The 19,848-nt window shown below is 33.8% G+C and overlaps 1 protein-coding gene across 1 annotated transcript in view; it reads left to right on the forward strand.

Moving 5' to 3' along the window:
- The window catches only part of LOC124363549, a 547,333-nt gene that overhangs the window by 510,889 nt on the left and 16,596 nt on the right, over nucleotides 1-19,848 (forward strand). Inside the window, 4 exon segments of the mRNA XM_046818800.1 lie at nucleotides 13,089-13,297; nucleotides 17,968-18,150; nucleotides 18,691-18,843; nucleotides 19,089-19,252. Coding sequence (XP_046674756.1) covers nucleotides 13,089-13,297; nucleotides 17,968-18,150; nucleotides 18,691-18,843; nucleotides 19,089-19,252 — 709 coding nt within the window.

A 19,848-nucleotide genomic window follows, 5' to 3' on the forward strand; every position in this document is an offset into this window, starting at 1 on the left:
GTAGTGTAAAAAGCTTTTAAAAGTTCTCTTTTTGGATAAAACTAACCGAAAGAGGCTCGTACAGCAAATCGGCAAAGGATAGCAATTTCCTAGGCTCGGTTGCAAAGGAAACTATTGGATGGAGGCTGAAAGCATGTTATTTTACCATGCCAAATAGGTTTAGAGTCCTGAGATTTTTGAAGTGAAAACTTCTTTAGGCGCGTTGAGCGTTTTGGTAGAGGGTAAAATCCTCGGTTCGCATCACCGACATGCTAATGATACTAACCTGCATGAAAAAGTCAGTCTCGCTATGTTTTTTAACCGTAGACTTGGCCGCGGACTACTAACCTGCATGAAAAAGTCAGTCTCGCTGTGTTAAAACTGTCCCGGCGGAGTATGAAAAACAGACTGCGAAAATCAGTGACCTTTACGGCTTCCTCTCGCGATTTAAAAGTGAAGACAATGTCGTACAATTCTGTAAGATGCGTCAAATTAAAGCTCTTAATATTGGCAATCTATTGGTTACATTTTTAAATATTAAAAAAATTTCGAAATAATTTTGATTATTGTTTACATTTTACATAGCGTTTACAATGACAAGAAAAAAGTAGTAAGCGAGGATTTTTTTTATTTTTTGGTCAGACAAAATTTGTCAGCGAGAAAGTTGTGTGAAAATAGATGAATATTTTTTTTGTAATTTATTATTTTTTTATTGGAAGTTTAGTTTAGCCTGTAGTAGCGTATGAAGTGATGAGTGAACGTTTCTGCCGGAACTGTAGTTGGCGCATTGGCTCACTGATACCGTATTAACTCAATAAATTAGTTTATTGTGCAATAAAAATACCTTTACGAAAGAACCAAGTTAATTTAACTAATTTATTAGTTTTAAAAATATTGTGGGTTTAATTGTTATTGCAATTATATACTTTATCCGTAGCAATAACTGTATTATTTACAACGGTGTTCAACTCACTGTTGTTCACTCGGTGTTTACTCACTTATAAATGAATAATGAAAACAACGAATATATGTTTAAACATTTTTAATATTTGTACGAATATTTGTATTTAAAATTTAGCATTATTCATTTTAATTATGTTTTTAATATTTAACCTCTTCATCATGAAATGAGTATTATTACGGTATAAGATTTATCTTACTAGCGTGGTAAAATAGATTTCTAGTTATTTGATAATATTTTTTCGTGGATTTTAAAATTGGAAAATTAAAAACGCGTCACATTTACAATTACAGATGTACTGCTACTATAACGTATTGTTAATTACTCTCAACTTAATAGTTCCGTTTTCACTTCTATCGGCAGTCCCACGACTGCTACTGTTTTTTTTTTTTTTTTTATTTATTCGTGGAACATAGGAATATTTAGAGATAAACAGATGTTTATATTGTTATCTGTGCTATAATAATAAAAAAGGAATTATGTAGAAGGCATATTTGAGGGGTGGGGCTATGAGTTAGTCATTTTCTCCGTGTTCTAATATTACCCCGACAGCTTTCCCTAATAATCAGGGAATACATTTACAAATTTATCAGCAATAAATAATAAATTTGCATATAAAACATTGTCACAGTTTTTTTTTCTTTTTTTTGCGTTGTATGTAATGTTAGAATTATAATCATTTTTGAGGAACCGAGCCTTACGTATAATATAACTTTCACTCTCTTTAAATATCTTGTGTAGTAAGGAATCGACAAACAATGAACTTACTCACAGTAAACTGTATTCACAGTAAATACTACTTATCTCTCGAGTGTTTATTCTACCATCCATTTTTCTCCACCATTTTGTATAACTTTCTTGTGTTTCTTTCAAAACAAACTTCGTTCGTTTGAGCTGCTTTGAAGAGAACTTTACCGGCCCCGAGCATTTATAAATTCCAATCGAGTTTGTCTTTTGTAATACTAGGTAAAACTTTTTTTATATCCCTACGAGAGTTATGTAACCCTAATTATATTGTTTTCTACTTCCTTGCTCTGTAAAAAGATTTAATAACTGCATTATTATTCTTCCAGGTGGTTTGTTAATTATAATTTTATTGGCCGCACTTACAGTATTAACACTTCAACTCCCAAGCAGCACAGTTTCTGGTATTGGATTGTGCAACACAGTCAGCATGTCAGAGCGTGTGTGTATTAACACTACTCAGGTTATTAGTATACGAGATTAATACTTTAGCTCCCAAGCAGCACATGTCTAGTATTGGGCTAAGCAATAATAACAAGCACAAGTATAATCGGCTTGTAAATGCTCTGGGAGTGACGGTGTTATTGTATGAAATTTGAAATATGAAAATTTTGGTCACAGGCCTTTAAGATACTATTTCTGAATATATAAAATACAAATAAAACATTTTTTTTAATAATTCCACGAGGAGGAAGAAGGATTTTAAGCATAATTTCGTGCGCGATAAGGATATGAACATTTATAGTATTTTCATGCAATATGAATGGAGGTAATGTCTTTTTTAGTTACATAAAAGTTAATTTCCTTAAATAATATTAAAAGCCGTGTAATTTTCTTCAATTTTATTTTATAAAACAATTTTGTCGAAATCATAAATCAATAAGAACTGTCACATATATAAGCTATAATTCGTGTTCATACTGTAAAACACTTTTATCATCAACCGTTTTAATTTTAGCCTGATTACAAAATTGCTTTAATTTCCTATTTTTAATGCCTATAATTCCTCGTGGAAGGAAGAAAACAAATTATTACTTTCTCTGTTTCAAGTGAACTTATCTAAAATAAAAACTAAAAATTTATTTCGTCCCTTTAGGATCGTATTTTTGGTAATTGTGTCATTAACAGGAAATGACATCTTGATTGAGGTTCGTAACATGAATTGCTAAATATATGTCGCATTGAAAACTTTCTTATGTATGTATGAAATTAGTGGTTGAATTCAGGTTGCATTATTATTATGTCTTGCGTTGTGTACATTTATAATCTCTTATTTACGTTAAATATTATTCTTTCTTCCTTATAAATCCTTTAGTAATAATTAATTCATAAATCAGTACAAACATAGATTTGCTTAAATGCAATTACAATCCATATCTAATGATATTCTCAATGTTTACGTAAATCTTTCAGGAACTGGAGGAAATGTGCCAAGCGTTTTACTAGTATAAATCAGACTTAATACTACATTATTCATTCTCTTAATTAGAATTAATATTCAAGCCGTTGCAGCCAAACTAATAGAACAGTGCCAATAATAAATTACAAACTTCGTTAGGACAATCGTTACGCAGTTTTAGCACGGTTAGAAATGCTTTTTCCAGCAATTTATCTGATCTATACGAGTATATTATAAACTGTAGGTCTATCACTTATGTAGAGAAAACTGCTGATCACATTACGTGTCTGTAAATTAGTTTAAACACTGCAAAATAGTGTGATTTGTATGATTGAATAAGTCAGCGTTTAATACATTAAAACTCAGTTGTTCCTTTCATGTTTGTCATAAGTCTTTGGCTCTCATATTTCCTTTCACTTTTTTACCGTAAATAAACATGGTTGAGAATTATAACTATTGGTTTACTTTATTTCATATATAAATTCCGATAATAATGGATGAAAATATTAATCAAAATATTATATTTTTTTACCATTACGTGATATTGGAAAATGTTATTTCCCATGTTTATGAATTTTGTTCATGAATTTGTAGTTATCTTCATTGTAGTACAGCCTCATTTACAGACCACTACCGTACGCATACTCTTATGACTCATTGATAACTTATAGGCTACTAAATTATAATTGCATGTATAATATAGGATCTATGCTTAGTCTGTCACTTGTCATCAGCTCTTTATCAATATGTACGATGCTTTTAAGTTTTTCATACCTTTTTTAGAGAATTACAATGACTGTTGTCATAAAATCACCAAAGATAATAACAATAAGCCTATTAATTAACCAAGAAAAAGATAGTTTAACAATCTGGCTGTTATACCCCTTACCTAAAACATCTAAAGAGGATCTACTTTTATGTTGATGGACCAAAAGACGACAATACTTATAGAAATAGTCATATTAAAATAAAAAGCTTGTACCGCTATGCCATTAGGTTAGGTAAACAGCAATCAAATTAAAACTATATTATGTCCTCTAAAAGTAGTTGTAAGGCTGCATGGACAGTTCTCGAGAAAGGAAATGGTCAGATCAAAAAGTATCCCCCTTAAATAAATGTTTTGTAAATATTAGCAATGGCTTATAACCTAATTTTAGGGAGTCTGGTCTTGTTATAGTGGGCAAATGAATGCACAATCAGGGAATATCTCACAAGTCCTTTCCGTTGGTGTTTAGTTTGTACGATACGAGAAGTATTTTTTTATATAGAAGTTGATATTTACAATTTTATCAATCTTTCTTTTCCGTTCTTTTATTTTACTCGCATAGATATATATTATATTGTATTTGGCTGCTCATTTTGATGAAACTGATCATAGCTCATAAGAGCTACAGGTATACAAGTAAAGCCTTCCCTATCCCAGCCTAGTAGATTGTAACCTTAGCTTAAAATATGCATAAATTTATTCAAATTACTCAGGCACATATGACCCCTGAATTTAATTTAGGGATCACTAATTTAATAAACCTTTTGTTTTCGATTCTATGGGCTGCAGTAGAGTCTCGCCTATCCGATATTCCATGTTATCTAACGATGAAACAACAAAAAACGTTGACGTATGCACAACAAGCATCCAGTTTTTGTTGTCATCGACTATGCCGTAACCCTACAGTTAGTAACTGTAGTTACATTACTTTTTAATGACAACTGTGATGGAATAAAACACCAGCGCGAGTTATAGAAACATTTTCTTGGAGTATTAATATTCTAATGGTAATTGTTGACGTTAATATCGTTATAAGTTTTTTAGTTGTTTTTAATTTAAATACTCTACTTTGTCTGGGATCACAATTTGAATCATTTATATGTTTACAACTACTACATGACAAATTATAACCTACTTTAGAAAATTTGTCTTTATTTAATAAGTTTGTATATTATAGTGCAAATTATGGAATGCAGAATTTTCTCTTACTGCTCTTGGGATGTGGACATCATATCCCCAAAGGCTCCAGGGCCATGGCGTCCCCATGGACTACGGACCTTTCCCCATGGGTTTCCCATAAACGTCACAACACGACGTCACTATTCTTTAATATAGACTCTATCCCTAATTTTTCACGTGGCTCTTATTTATCGCAAACATAATTTGCAGTATTGTCACGCGTTCAAATTTTACTTTGCAATACCTTTTTTACTTCCTGGATTTCTTCATTTTATCTCTAACTGCGCGGTTTCTTTTAGAATACAATTCTTGATTAGTTATCAACGTTAACCCATTATTTCGGCCACGATAAACGATAATCTATTTTTATCGTGTTGATTAGATTAACAAAATCTGAACACAGCAGCTAATCTTTAGTATTACAAGATTGACGACCATTATTATCGATTTGGTTCTACTTACTGTGAATAAATACCATATATTTAAAGTTGTATGCTAACATGAAAAGTGTTAACTTTGTTTCTACGTCGTGAAAACAGGAAAACCTAAGAAATAGTCGTGATACCGGCCAGTAAAGCATAAAAACTCAACCATTTCGTTAGTTCCAGTATCAAATAATCAGTTACCCTGCAGAAAATTATAAAAAACAGTAACATATTTAGTACCTTTATGGTACGTATATTTCATTTAGGGCCTAAGTACTGTGGTCGATAAGCTAAATTAATAAGTTCGAGAAGATTGATCCCTCTCTCCTACATAGTAATTTGGAGTAACTGAAATAAACAATCAATGGAGGTTTTTATGATATTTTTCCTCTCTTAATTTATAATTTAATATTGTCCGACTAAAATTTGATGGAAAAGTATTATAAAATATCTTTAGTTTACCCTCTTTATTTTCTCTAAGATCCTGGGTTTTAGCTTTGGTTATGTGTACCTAATATAATAAAAAGGTTTCAGAGACTGAGCTTATTTAGATGGACAGGCTATATCTTAAGCTACGTTTTCCTAGCTCCGCGACTGGGCTTGCTCCGTGCTACGTAATTAAGGCCAAGTACGCAGCGTGTTTAGTTGAAGCGCACTTAAATACTGCGCAGCGCAAATGTGTTTTCCTAGGATTTGTCATTTTACGCAGCGTAACGCGCGACTTAAACTCTCTCCTCGTCCAGTTTCAACTTTTGAAGAAATTTACAGTTTTAATTGATATGGGCCGGAATAGGAATGTTTTGGCAAAGTTATTGCTCGTCGTAGACAAGGAAAATGGACGAGGATGTCGACATTGCTATTACTCTTTTATAAAATTTTATACAATTCTATTTTTCAGGTTTCTGGCTACGGGAGAATCATACCGATCATTGGCTTTCCAATACAGAATTTCTGCGTCTACAATATCATATTTTGTCCCAGACGTTTTGACAGTGTTGTCAAGGACAAAATAGAACATGTGCATTTGCCACCAACATCGGAGATTGATTGGAAACAGAAAGCCGAAGACTTCTGGATCAACTGAGATTTCCCAAATTGTACATCTGCAATAGACGGAAAACACGTGACCAGCTTACCAGGATCCCTTTTTCACAATTTTAAGAACTTTTTCTCCATTGTATTGTTTGCTATGGCTGACGCAAACTGCAAATTTGTACTGATCAATGTCGGAGCATACGGCAAAGAAGGAGATGCTGGAATCTTAAAAAAGTCTAAAATGGGGAAATTGATTCAAGAAGGAACTATTTTCCCACCTCCTAAAAACCTACCTTCTTCTGAAATTAAGCTACCATTTGTTGCAGTAGGAGATGAAGCATTTAAACTGGGTAATCATGTCATGAAACCCTACACGCACAAACAAGCAATCCCAGATGTTCACAAACGACACTTTAACTACGCCACTTGTCGTGCTAGAAGAGTAACTGAAAATGCATTTGGTATTTTATGTCACATTTTCAGAATTTTTTTCACACCAATAAACTTGAAAACCAGAAACAGTCGACTTAGTCATATTCGTAAGTTGCTGTCTTCATAACTGGATCAGTGATGACGTTATTGCACGCAACCCCAAAGGACTAGTGAGTGACTCATCCGCAGCACGAACTTCCTACGCAAAACATGATCCCTTTGGCTTATGTCGGAGGCTATACTAAAGCAGAAGGGTTTAAAGTAAGAAGTAGTTTTACTGATTACTTTAATGGAGCTTACTACTCAAATAAAATAAAAGCTCTGTATCAGAAAAAAAAACTTTGTAATGTGAGCAAACTTTGTAGATTAGTAATGAAGGGGAAGAGAGTTTATTTATTTTAATGTTCACTACCTCAGGTTTAAAAACGCCAAATTTAAAGATTTGTATTACAATCAGTAGAACTTGTACATTATCTCATCTGTTCACTATAAGTATTAATTTGATTCATCTAAATTTGTTCAAGTTAACATGAAAGTGTATATAATAATAATAATATACACACAGTCGTCAGCCCTGCTGCGCGGTGCGTGATTGACTGCTCTCGAGGCAGTGCTCCCAGTCGCGCAGCAAAGACCACGCAGCGCGGTTAAGGCTTAAGCACGCAACGCGTAGCTAGGAAGACACCTCCATTGGTTTACAGAGAACCGGTGGTTTCGTCAGTTACGGAGCACGGAGCACGCAGCGCAAAAAGCCCAGTCGCGGAGCTAGGAAAACGTAGCTTTACTCCCATTGCCACAAGTTGTTACCTCTGTATTGTTTAACGACTGAAACAGTTTCTTATATCCTGATTTCAAAATATCCCAAATTCCACAAAAAATATTTTTATCGTATTTTTTCAGTTTGTGGTCCCAAGATTTTCATATATCTAGTTCTATATCAGATTGTGTGTAGTTTCAGATTCTTTATTTCACCAGTCAGCATCCTAACCTATTCAATACTCCTTGAATTATTTGTTATTAACTGCACTATTAGACTACTGGTTAGGAAGTCATTTTGCAATCACGGCTGGTTACCATGACGTGTCACAGCTGCCCACCTTCTACATCACGCAATTCCCCAACTGACTCAATCCCCATTGTTTACTAGGTAAAAATTGAATTTCGTATTATATGGTTGTTCAAATTCCTACATTGGAATCATGCTTCTGAGTTTATGCTTCTAAGTAATCAAAATCTAACCTCTAATAACTTATCCTAAAGATTTGTTTGAGAAATCGAATAAATGTGTCTATACGTACAAAAGTTTCAGTTTGAAATTCATTGTGACAATAACTGGGAAAGATAGTGTAAGGTTGCCTCGACTTACGTTTTAACAGTTCAACCATTGAATTTTTTCTTTGGTGGAAAGAAACCAACTTTAATTTAGAATACCCTAGATATTTAAAATAAATTTTATAATCATAGAGTACATTTTAAGTTTGTTTTCATCGTGTAATAAATTAAATGTATTTTGATTTAGCGCCTTTTACCAGACATTTAAAAAATGCAAAGAATGTACTTGTGAGTCAGCGTGCAGAAAATCGTCAAATGACAATATATTTCTTAAAATATGCAATTATGTAATAAAGTTCGTATATAACCCAAACTTACATATAAAACATCGATAAATAAGAACATGCTAATTGACAGCCTTCTGAAAGTAGGTGGTTCAGTTGACTATTTCCGTAAGGGAATCCCCAGGTATTTGGGTCGATGTTTCACTACGGTACGGCCATTTCCACACTAACAAGACGTGCACATAGTGACTAAACTGCGTAGCATTCCCGGCAGGTTCCTGGAATAATGGTGTTAAATGAAGTTTTCACACTATGTCCGATCCGGAAAATTTACCGTCTTGCCTCCGGTAGTCTGCGGCGCAACAGAGGCCTCAACACTACCTCTCAATTTTGTAACGTGGGAAAATCAAATGTTGGGAACCCGTGTTCACGTATGTAACTGGAAACTTTATAGTTAATTTTCTTAGATAAAGAGTAATGTGTTTAAATCTCAGATTATTTGTGTATTTTAATCGCCATTGCCGTTTGCTAGTGTATGACTTGCCTTAGCGATAGTTACACTACTAATACATACTACGTACTTTAGTGGCTATGTGAATAAATTATACTCTTTCTCCTTCTTTTCCGGAATGAAATTCTAGATAAACCTCTCCTACTTGCCGAGTATAAACCAAACTAAAAATACAAACTTATTTATCAATCTGGATCTGGAAATCCCGATTTCGTGTATGGATGCCTCTCCGGAGGCTGTTAAGAGAAGGAGGATAAGTCTATAGAACTGCCAATGTTTGACTTCTCTACGCTCTATTTTCTTACTAAAGTCGCACTCGGTCTGTATCGCAGTGGATACCGTACTACTATATGGCTGTTAGGATATTCATAACATTTTTACAAATAAAAAGTTATGCACTAAAAATAGCTTAGATTAAAACCAACATTAATATTTACATATACGTTACATTTCCGTTTATTGAAATCAATGTAATTACTGTACTAATTTAATTTTCATTGTACAGTAATATTTTAGAGAATTACGCAAAGATCATGCTTTTAAATTCTTTCAACCAGTATAGTTTCGGTTAATGTGTTGTTTAAAACCTCCCGTACTGCACTATGAACAATATGTCTTTAAGATATGAGGGGATACTAGGTAGAATAGCATATTCGAGGGGAGGGGGATGGAGGAGAACCGCCCCCTCCTCGCCTACCATTTGGAAAAAACAAAGCATCATCTAATAAAGCAGAGATTTTTTTGAAATGGCGCCTTTATTAGGACAAGATGTGTATTGCATTCATTTTCAGTTTGAGAAATTCGAATACAAAGAAATATTGATTCATGAATGATTTATCGATACCTATTCGAAGGTACTCATTCACATAAACTATCGCAACTTTTATACCATTACAGAATATAAATATTAATATTCATCACTACATAGTAGAAATAAACGGGGCAACCGATTCACTCGTGAGAACGTCCCATTTCTATCGTCTTGTAGCCAAATTTCTAAAGCAGATTATGAAAAACTTCAAAAATAACAAAATTCGCGCAATGTGGCAAACTTATGGTTGCTGGGCATACTGAAAACGGCCTACTTTGTACTAGTGCAACATTTTGCTTACTGTTTAATAATGTGGGATTCTAAATATAAGAGTACTGTATTTAGAACAAAAAAAGTGTGAGAATAGTTTCTACATTAAATCAAAGACGTTTGCTTAAACGAGACGTCGCCGGTTACCTTCGATTGCCGACCCTATCTACCCAGCCTCAATATTCCCCACGTCGCAATCGTGCTCTATTGCCGATACAAGTGTGTATCAGTTTCTGTATTCCCGACGTCGCAGTCGTACTTTATTGCCGATACAATTGTGTATCAGTTTGTTTATTTTGAACGTTTCAGTCGTGTCCTATTTCCGATACTAGTGTGTATCAGTTTGTGTATTCCCGACGTCGCAGTCGTACTTTATTGCCGATACAAGTGTGTATCAGTTTGTGGCAGCGACAATGGCCACTAATACAGAACTAGAATCCGGACATCGGCATCGACATCACAGAACAACCGCTTTCAAACACATGTCTCAATCTTGTGTGAAGCTAATCAACAAACTCTCTGAAGAGATTGGAAAAGTCAACAATGACTCCAATTAATTTTAATATCCATAAAACAATTCCTTGTGTCAAGAACATTTTATTCTGTTGGCAGAATTTCAGTTGGAATATGATAATTGTTTTCCCTGACTTCCCAGCTGATATCCAAAGAAAGTTGGTAAATACCGAGTTACCGACTTAACGGTATAGGCCTACTTTATATGACTTTACAGCTTTATTCATTGATTTGAATTTTAATATAATTTATACCTTCTATTTAAAGATGATGCTTGCTCATTGTAAATTTGTCGCGCAATAAAGAATAATTATAATGTAAGATCATAAAACCAGTTAGGACAGCATCACAGAGACTACCGGTTCTGTACAATACAATGTTGAATGTGAGTAAAACGTGAGAGGCTCACAAACAAAGGTGTATTGTATTGTAGTGTATTCACTTGGTGGTCTCATACAATACTTGAGTAATTTGTCAGTGTCAGGTGCATTAACCAGCACACAGTACTTGGCTCCTGTAAAAACTGTTCTTTCTCTACCTCTCATACTGGCATGTACATATGGATACCACAGTGATCTTTTAGGTCTGACTGGCATTTTAGAAACAAATGAGTAAGAAATTAAAGCGGTAAAATCGATTTTTAATAAGAAAAATGTTTGTTTTTTAATTCATAAAAATTACTTTCCTAAAAACAAAAGGAGGAAGTAAAAATTGTTTTGATTACTTCACGAGGCAATTAAAGGCATTTAAGATAGGAAATTTAGGCAATTTTGTATTGAGGTCATAAGAGTGACTATATATAAAAATCTTAATTTTTTAAAGTATGTAGGCCTTTATACGATATAGCTTCAGAAAATAACCAGTTTTTAGCAATTTATTACTTATAGAAATTACATATTTTAATAAAATTTAATTTTTAGAAAATTTCATCTTATTATATAGCATTTTTTTGTGATAATTAAATTTGTATAAATAAAACAAGTCATGCTCTCATTCTTTCCCTCTAGTCACCCATTTGTTCTCTGCAAAAATCACATCCTTATGGTCTTGTACGTTTTTCTTTAGCCTATTAAATGTTCCAAATTACTACTTCAAACTCCTACCACCCTTCGTGATATAATCAAAACAATTTTATGTTTTTCCTGTCTTCAGAAATGGTATCTTAAGTGGGTAAAACCAAACTTTTCTTTAGAAAAACAAAAGAATTATTCCAACTGAAAGCCGATTACACTATCTTAAATATAAATTATTCGTTATTGTTTTTTAAGAGTATTTTTTACCAACCAATGAAATTTTAATAAGTTAGACCAAACTATATTGAGGAAAATCTGTCCAAATTCACTCCCAAATATTTATTTAACCTTCCCGGCTTTCGATTAGAGACCCTCATACCCACATCTACGTTAGATTAAATGTAAATATAAGTGCTTTAGTTAGACATATTTTTAGAGTTAAATTACTATGTTTCTAGTACTGTAGTTTTTATTAATGTACTTTTCCTTCGGAGATCGTTAATTATAATTAGAGCTTTTTAAGCATTAAATTAAATGTATTTAAAGAAAATTCTCCACGCAATTGGCTTTACAAAGTTTGCACACGTGGCTGTAAGGATCTATATAAACCGGAGCAATCACTATGAAAATTACTTTACAATTACAAATATTAAGTTTACCGTTCAAAATCCATTGGTATTTAAACTGCTTCCAGGATTACGCTATACGAAGGTAAAATAATAATTAATTTTCTTATAAATGAACAATAAGTTGTAAAATAAATATAAGACAAAAATTATATTCTATTTCTAAAGAATACTATATATATATATATATATATATATATATATATATATATATATATATATATATAAACACACACACAATATTAAAGAGTTTATATACTATAAATGTAAACAAATTGAACATTAAATTAATTGAACATGCGGTTTTGCTGTTATTTTTTCATTATCGTGCTGTTCATTACATTTGACAGGATCTTTCAATTAATATTTAACAACTTTAGAGATCAAGATGGGATTTTTCGCTACCTTAAAGACCCAAACAAACAAAGGCACTTTCGCATTTATAATATTATCAGGATTAAGATAATACGAATCTTTTATATATATATATATATATATATATATATATATATATATATAAGTAAATTTGAATTTTCTCAAGTGGTTTGAATTTAATATGCTATCTTACAGAGTACAGAAATTATAGCACGCAGTATACAATAATTTCGTGTCTCATGTTAAAGAGTTATTGTTTTTCTGCAGTGAAACTTATTACAGCTTTGAGAACAAATACGAGTCCTACTTTCAGAGTTCTTACTTAAATAGAGTACAACCTCGTTTATCCGACTCTCGTTTAGTACTGCTATCTTGCCAAGAGTTTTTGTTCAACTTAATGGTGACGCAAGGTCTAGTTAAGGTCGAAGTATTAAGTACGGTATCGCCGTTTTTTCAAGACGTGATATTGATATTCAATGTATATGTGTTGCAGACTCCACGTTCACGGTGACCCTGGTGAAAGGCACCCGTGGGCTTGGACTCAGCGTGACGGGGGGAGTGGACACAGAGGAACAGTGGCCAGGACTGATCCGAGTCAAGAGACTTTTCCCGCACCAGCCCGCCTGGCAGAGCGGGCAGCTGGCTCAAGGCGACTTCCTGCTGGTCGCCAACAACACGTCTCTGGTCGGCCTCACCAACTATGTGAGTATGTAGGGGACACTGTCGTATGAAATCTGTTCAAAACATAACTTCTCTGGATGAACCCCACCTATTAATTCTTTAATATTTTATGACAAAAGTGTTAAAATACGCTTTCTGTGCTGGATGATAATTAATTAACTATAAAACTTTAATAACTATAACTTTAAACACAAAAATAAATGCATCCATAAATGTAACACAAATTCGTTCTGTGCTTATTTATTGGACAATATATTAACTGTAGTTAGCAACTGTAAGGGGCGAATGGGCCTGGTGTGAAAGGAAGATAAAGACAGACAAATGATCGCTCTTTGCTCTGGGAAACGACACCTTTAACCTCCTGTTCAGATTCCTATGTTCGTTCCAGCGTTTCGTTCCAGCGTTCCTGGTATCGTTGTAGGCATTTATGGAACAGTCCGATAGCAGGGAATCCATAAGTTTTAATCTAGTAACATTGAATAGAATATCCTATTGCTATTTTTTCATAATTATTCTTAAGTAGGCCTAATATGTTCGTATTCAGGCTTGGTTTGGTATACAGTGACATACCAAGTAAATAATGATCCCAATATAATATGCACCTTATGTTTATTAGCCATGAAATTTTAAATTAAATTAGACAAGTAAGCAGACACAGTTCTGACTAATAATTTACTGCTAGGGTCTTCATCAAACCATACTTGTAACAATTCTTTGTATAGTCAAATTTTCTTTATAGATTTAATTAGCTTTTAACTAATTAAAACAGTAGTATATGATCCTCCATCACTAGAATATATACTTTATAAGGGTGGATTTCCTAACAATTAATAGGATACATGACACCACTCCATTAAGTCCATTACATTGTCGGAAGGTGTTAGGTTTCAACTCAACTGAAGTGAAGGTACATTGCATTACTACTTAACCTGTAGTATTCATATAATCCTCTTCTGAAGATCTGATCAATGTTCCAAGAGGTCTCAGATCGAGAATCATAAAGTTTTGAAACCAAAGTCGCTGCTCTATAGAAAGCTAGAAGGAAGCATTGAGAACAAACACAATGAGCTCTAGATGCATTGTTTAATATTCAGTGTACGGTCGACTAAAGCGGTGTTATGGTCACCTCCTTTAGTGTTGTTTGCATCTCCCGGTTAATGGTTTCTCACATGACTGAGTTTCTAGGGTACGTAATTTTAGTTTTGCTGTGGTATTCATTAAATGTTTGAAAATAGGAGTTAAAACAAAGTATAAACAAGTCTCTTTTAGAGGAAATTATACAACCACTGAATAATATAGAACAATTCTACTGGAAACAATTTAGTGACCATTTTTAGCATCTTTATGTTTGGCTAAACATTATATCAGGATTTCTAACCAAATTGTTATTTAAGCTTCCAAGCATCACTTTTTCTTCAATAGCAATTGATGGAAAGGCAAAGCGGGTTGACAAAAAAAAATACTATTGATTGATGTCCTTGTTTTACTATATACAGGGTGAGTCAGAAATATGGTAAAATATTTTAAGACGTGATTGTAGAGCTAAAAATAAGAAAAAATGTTATATAAAGGTAGGTCCGGAAAAAGCTCCATTACTGAGTAATGGCTGGCGAAAGATTTTGCTTTGTTTTCAGTTCACCTGGTGAAATTAAGTGATTCTGAAAGGTTTTGTTCTTACTTTTTAACTCAAATAAGATGGATTTATAAAGGAAAATCACCTGATAAATCAAATAAAACCACTCTAGAGATTGTAGTAGTGTGAACAGTTTTTGAGAAAAAGTATGAAATTTGCCAAAAAATCTAATCACAAAAATACCGTTTTAAATGTTTGATGTCGAATAACATTGTTAAATGACCAATAAACAAATTGTTTTTCCTGATACAGATTGTAGAGAATTTAATTCTGGAAAACAACCATAATAAACAAAGTTAACTAAATGTGTGAAAAAGTTATGATATTGACTCCTCACGTATCACACTACACAGCAAACTTTTGCTGTTTTATAATAAGGAATGAGTATCTGATTGGTAACATCTGGTGAAAAATAAACATTTTTAACTCAAAATTATATTTTTAAATACAATAAACATCTACAATCGCTTTTAGTCTCACCGGAAGATTTAAAAAGGTTGCTCTAAATGACCTCCATTGTTCAAAATGCACGCGTTCAGGCGTCTTCTCATCAAGTTTCGGACCCATTCAAAAACTCCAGGTGTCTGCTTAATGGTTTCTATTCCATTAGAATTGTTTAATCGGAGTTCTTCAATGGTATCTATTGGGGAAAGAGTAAACTAATGTTTTTAAATGTCCCCAACATTCCAAAGGATTTAAGTCTGGTGATCTTGCATGCCATGAAAAACTGGTCCACCTCGACCTATCGATTGATTTGTGAAAATCTTATTTAGGGGTCCACGAACAGCCAGAGAGTAGTGCGCAGGTGCCTCGTCATGCATAAACCACATGTTTTGGCGCAAATGCTGAGGTACATCATCAAGCAGGTTAGGTAGCTCGTCTCTTAAAAAGTATAAGTACATCACGCCATTAAGCCTGGGAAGGAAGCACGAATACGATAAAAACGATCTGCTAAGATTCCATCCCAAACATTTACTGAAAACTGATGTTGTGGGGCGATTAGGTTTGATAGCATGAGGATTTCTGTCTGCCCAAATGTGGTTGTTATGGAAAGTTAATGATAGCTCTTCTTGTAAAGTGAGCCTCATTGGTAAACAAAATTGTATTCAAAAAGTTTGGATCAGCACATTTTAACAGAAGCCATCAACAAAAACAACATGGGGAGCGTGGTCTTGTGGCAAAAGAGTTGCTGGAACATGGAGTTGCTTGGGCATGCTGGGAAGTGGTATGGTTGTGTAACTGGTACTCGTGTAGTATTCTCCGAATACTAGATTGGCTGACATTGAACTGTAGTGACAATTCTCTAGTGCTCTTTTCAGGATAATCAGAAATTTTATTAAGAACCAACTCTTCTAATTCAACAGTCCTACATGATCGGGCGTTGCCTGCATTACTATGCTCCGGACTTCAAAGAACCTGTTTCAGATAGGCGTTGATGAATAGTGGCAAAAATCTTGTGCTTTCACACCTGCGGTTAGGAAAGTTCTTTTGCTAGACAGACGTCTTGCTGAAGTACTATTGCAGCGTTCCAAACCATATATTAAAATGCATGTCTGCTAAATCAGCAGTTTGAATACACATGAATATTACCTTCCATTTTTAATTAATGAAACACACAACACAAAATCACTAATAAAAATGGATGGAAATAACTAGTTAAAATACTTAACACAAGCACATAGTATCTTTACAGTTTCTTGTTTTGTTCAAACAATGAGGTGACATATGTCATCTATTAATAAATGCCCAGCTGAATATTTATTATTTAAAAATTCTAAACAGTTGTTGTTTAAATAATTAATTTAGTACCAGCTGTTACCAATCAGATACTCATTCCTTATTATAAAACAGCAAAAGTTTGCTGTGTAGTGTGATACGTGAGGAGTCAATATCATAACTTTTTCACACATTTAGTTAACTTTGTTTATTATGGTTGTTTTCAGAATTAAATTCTCTACAATCTGCATCAGGAAAAACAATTTGTTTATTGGTCATGTAACAATGTTATTCGACATCAAAACATTTAAGAAGGTATTTTTGTTATTAGATTTTTGGTGAATTTCATACTTTTTCTCAAAAACTGATCACACTATAACCTCTAGAGTGGTTTTATTTGATTTTTCAGGTGATTTTCTTTATATATCCATCTTATTTGAGTTTAAAAAAGTAAGAACAAAACCTTTCAGAATCACTTAATTTCACCAGGTGATCTGAAAACAAAGCAAAATCTTTCACCAGCCATTACTCAGTAATGGAGAGTTTCCGGACCTACCTTTATATAACATTTTTTTCTTATTTTTAGCTCTACAATCACATCTTAAAATATTTTACCATATTTCTGACTCACCCTGTATATATATATATATATATATATATATATATATATATATATATATATATATATATATAGAGAGAGAGAGAGAGAGAGAGAGCCTCTTTTTTTAATACGCCCCCACTAAATAAAAAAAATATTATTATTGTGATAAATTGTTGGGCAAGGACAATTCAAGTGTATTTAAAAAAAAATTCTACCAGCAATAAAACAAAAATCATGCATACAATGAAGTGTAGAGGTCAAAAGACCCTGTTGTGAAATGAACGATTACATATACCTATAACTACTTGTTACTCAGGAAGACACTTCCACACATTTATTCTTAACATTTGGTCCAGTGCTTTTGGTGTGTTGTAAGTTTCATGGAAGTGGAGGTTGAAATTGAAATTTTTTAAATCATAGCTGTAAAACGTTAAAAGAAAAGATTTTTAATCTTTTTCTTTTGTATGGCACAAATTGTTTAAGATTTGCAATGTAGACAAAGCATGATACTTCAGAAACATATGGAAAAACTTTATTTACTGTACAGGCAAACATACTAATTCTTATAGGTAAGTAACCCATAATACAAAGCAACTCGTTAACAGATCAAAATCTACCTTAGTCTACAGGTCATGCCAAAAGGCATTATTTAAGTGGGTACTTGTACTTTAATAAAAACTTTGATTTGCAATTAGTTACAAGTAAACCTCCTAATGAATGCTACTGGACTGTCTTATCTAGGAAGCCCTGGAGGTGCTGAGGACAGCACCCACGGAGGTGGTATTGACAGTATGTCGACCACCTCCAGAACTGCAGGTGCTGAGTACCCCGCTCCCCGCGGAGTCAGCCCCTGTGCCACCACGCAGAGACCCCCCCTCCACGTCTAGTCTACAGTTACCGCTCAAGAGGATGGAATCCTTTGGGGTCAGTTTTAAAGTGTCACATAATTCTATGTTTAAAACTTTGAGTTAATTCTCTTTCTGCACGAAAGCACTAAACTATAAACTTATTTTGCATCTTATTATTCAACACAAATCGGATTCCATATAAATTATGAATTTCCTCTCTTGTCTGTTTTCACATTAATGAATTATTTCTGCATGGTGTGACACACTAGCATCAGCTGATTGTTAAGTATGTAATTTCCTGGATTCACATACACAAAAAGAGTCACAAAGGAAACCACACATGAATAATATGGTATAATTATCCCACTGTGGTCTAAACTTGTGCTTGCCGTACTTTACAGATATACTTCAATCAATTTTAGTTGTTTTTTTAAAGCTTTGTCATTCTTTAATCATGATAACTACCTTTAAACCTTACCGATTTAACACTCCTTTTTGGGTTCCCACTGTACACCAAAGGTACTTAACAAATTTGAAGGTGAAGTTTACTCTTTCCAAAAATCTGTAATTCACTGTTCCCATAAATAATTCAATTAGTATGAATATCTTGTTGCAGGAATTTGAAATAACACTTAAAAAGGTGAATGGGAGCCTGGGCTTTACTCTACGCAAGGAAGATGAGAGTGTACTTGGCCACTACGTTAGAGCACTTGTGAGAGAACCTGTGTTGTCTGATGGCAGGGTCAAGCCCGGGGACAAAATTGTGGCTGTAAGTATAAATAAAATACTGTGTTCCTATCATTCTATTTCCATATTATAATTTAAGTGTTTCAAGTTTGCATTATATCTCACTATAAATTTTGTTTTATAACTTAACAATAATAATTTATATTTAGTTATATAATCTTTTTAATTTTAATATATGCTTGCTTTGATTTTGCATTTGTATTTTGCATTTGGCTAAGAGCTATTATAATTCATCCTACAGTGCACTATACTAATTAATTTGTTCAGGTGAATGGAGTGGATATGTCTCCCATGTCTCATGAAGAAGCTGTGACATTCCTGAGACAGTGTGGACAGGAAGTTCATTTAAAACTGTATCGGGACCCTGCACAAACTCCTGTGCAAGCTCTCTCTCCTACAGAACACCACCGCACATTTAAACCCATACTTAGGTAAGCCAGCAGTTATTAGAATTTTTGTCATGTTAAAGAAAGATCATAAGGAAATTGTCCGTATGTCAAAAAATTACCAAAAATATGACCCGCCTTCTGTCAAGATCCATGAGGAGGAGGGCAAGCATTATATTTCAATCATGTCACCTGGGAAGAAGGGAAGGCCAGTTCTGTACCAGCTTCTCCAGTCAAAGTGGGCAGGGATAACTTGACCTGATGTCTAGGCAAGCAACTTCCTTTAACACTTAACACTTAGGGGATCCCACCAAACTCCAACAGTCATCCTCCACAGTAGACTAGACTTATCGACTACCCTTGAACTCCAATATCTTGTAATTTGTGGTTATGGATATATCGCTGCTGGACAAAACTAATAGGGTTGCTCAGGTTTAAGTGACACATCGGTTTTGCTGTACCAAGTGTAGGTTCAACACAGAGGTGTAAACCAGCCAGAAGTGAACCCTCCTGGTTGTGTTGATAGGTTAGCGGTAGTAAGGAATTGGCTCTAGCAATTGATGGTGTCGATTAGAGTGCAGTTCTGTGAACTGGTATATGATAAGCATTGACTTAATTTGATAGATGTACACCTCTCCATT

The sequence above is a fragment of the Homalodisca vitripennis genome, chromosome 5 (assembly GCF_021130785.1).
Source record: "Homalodisca vitripennis isolate AUS2020 chromosome 5, UT_GWSS_2.1, whole genome shotgun sequence".
NCBI classification, from domain to species: Eukaryota; Metazoa; Arthropoda; class Insecta; order Hemiptera; family Cicadellidae; genus Homalodisca; species Homalodisca vitripennis.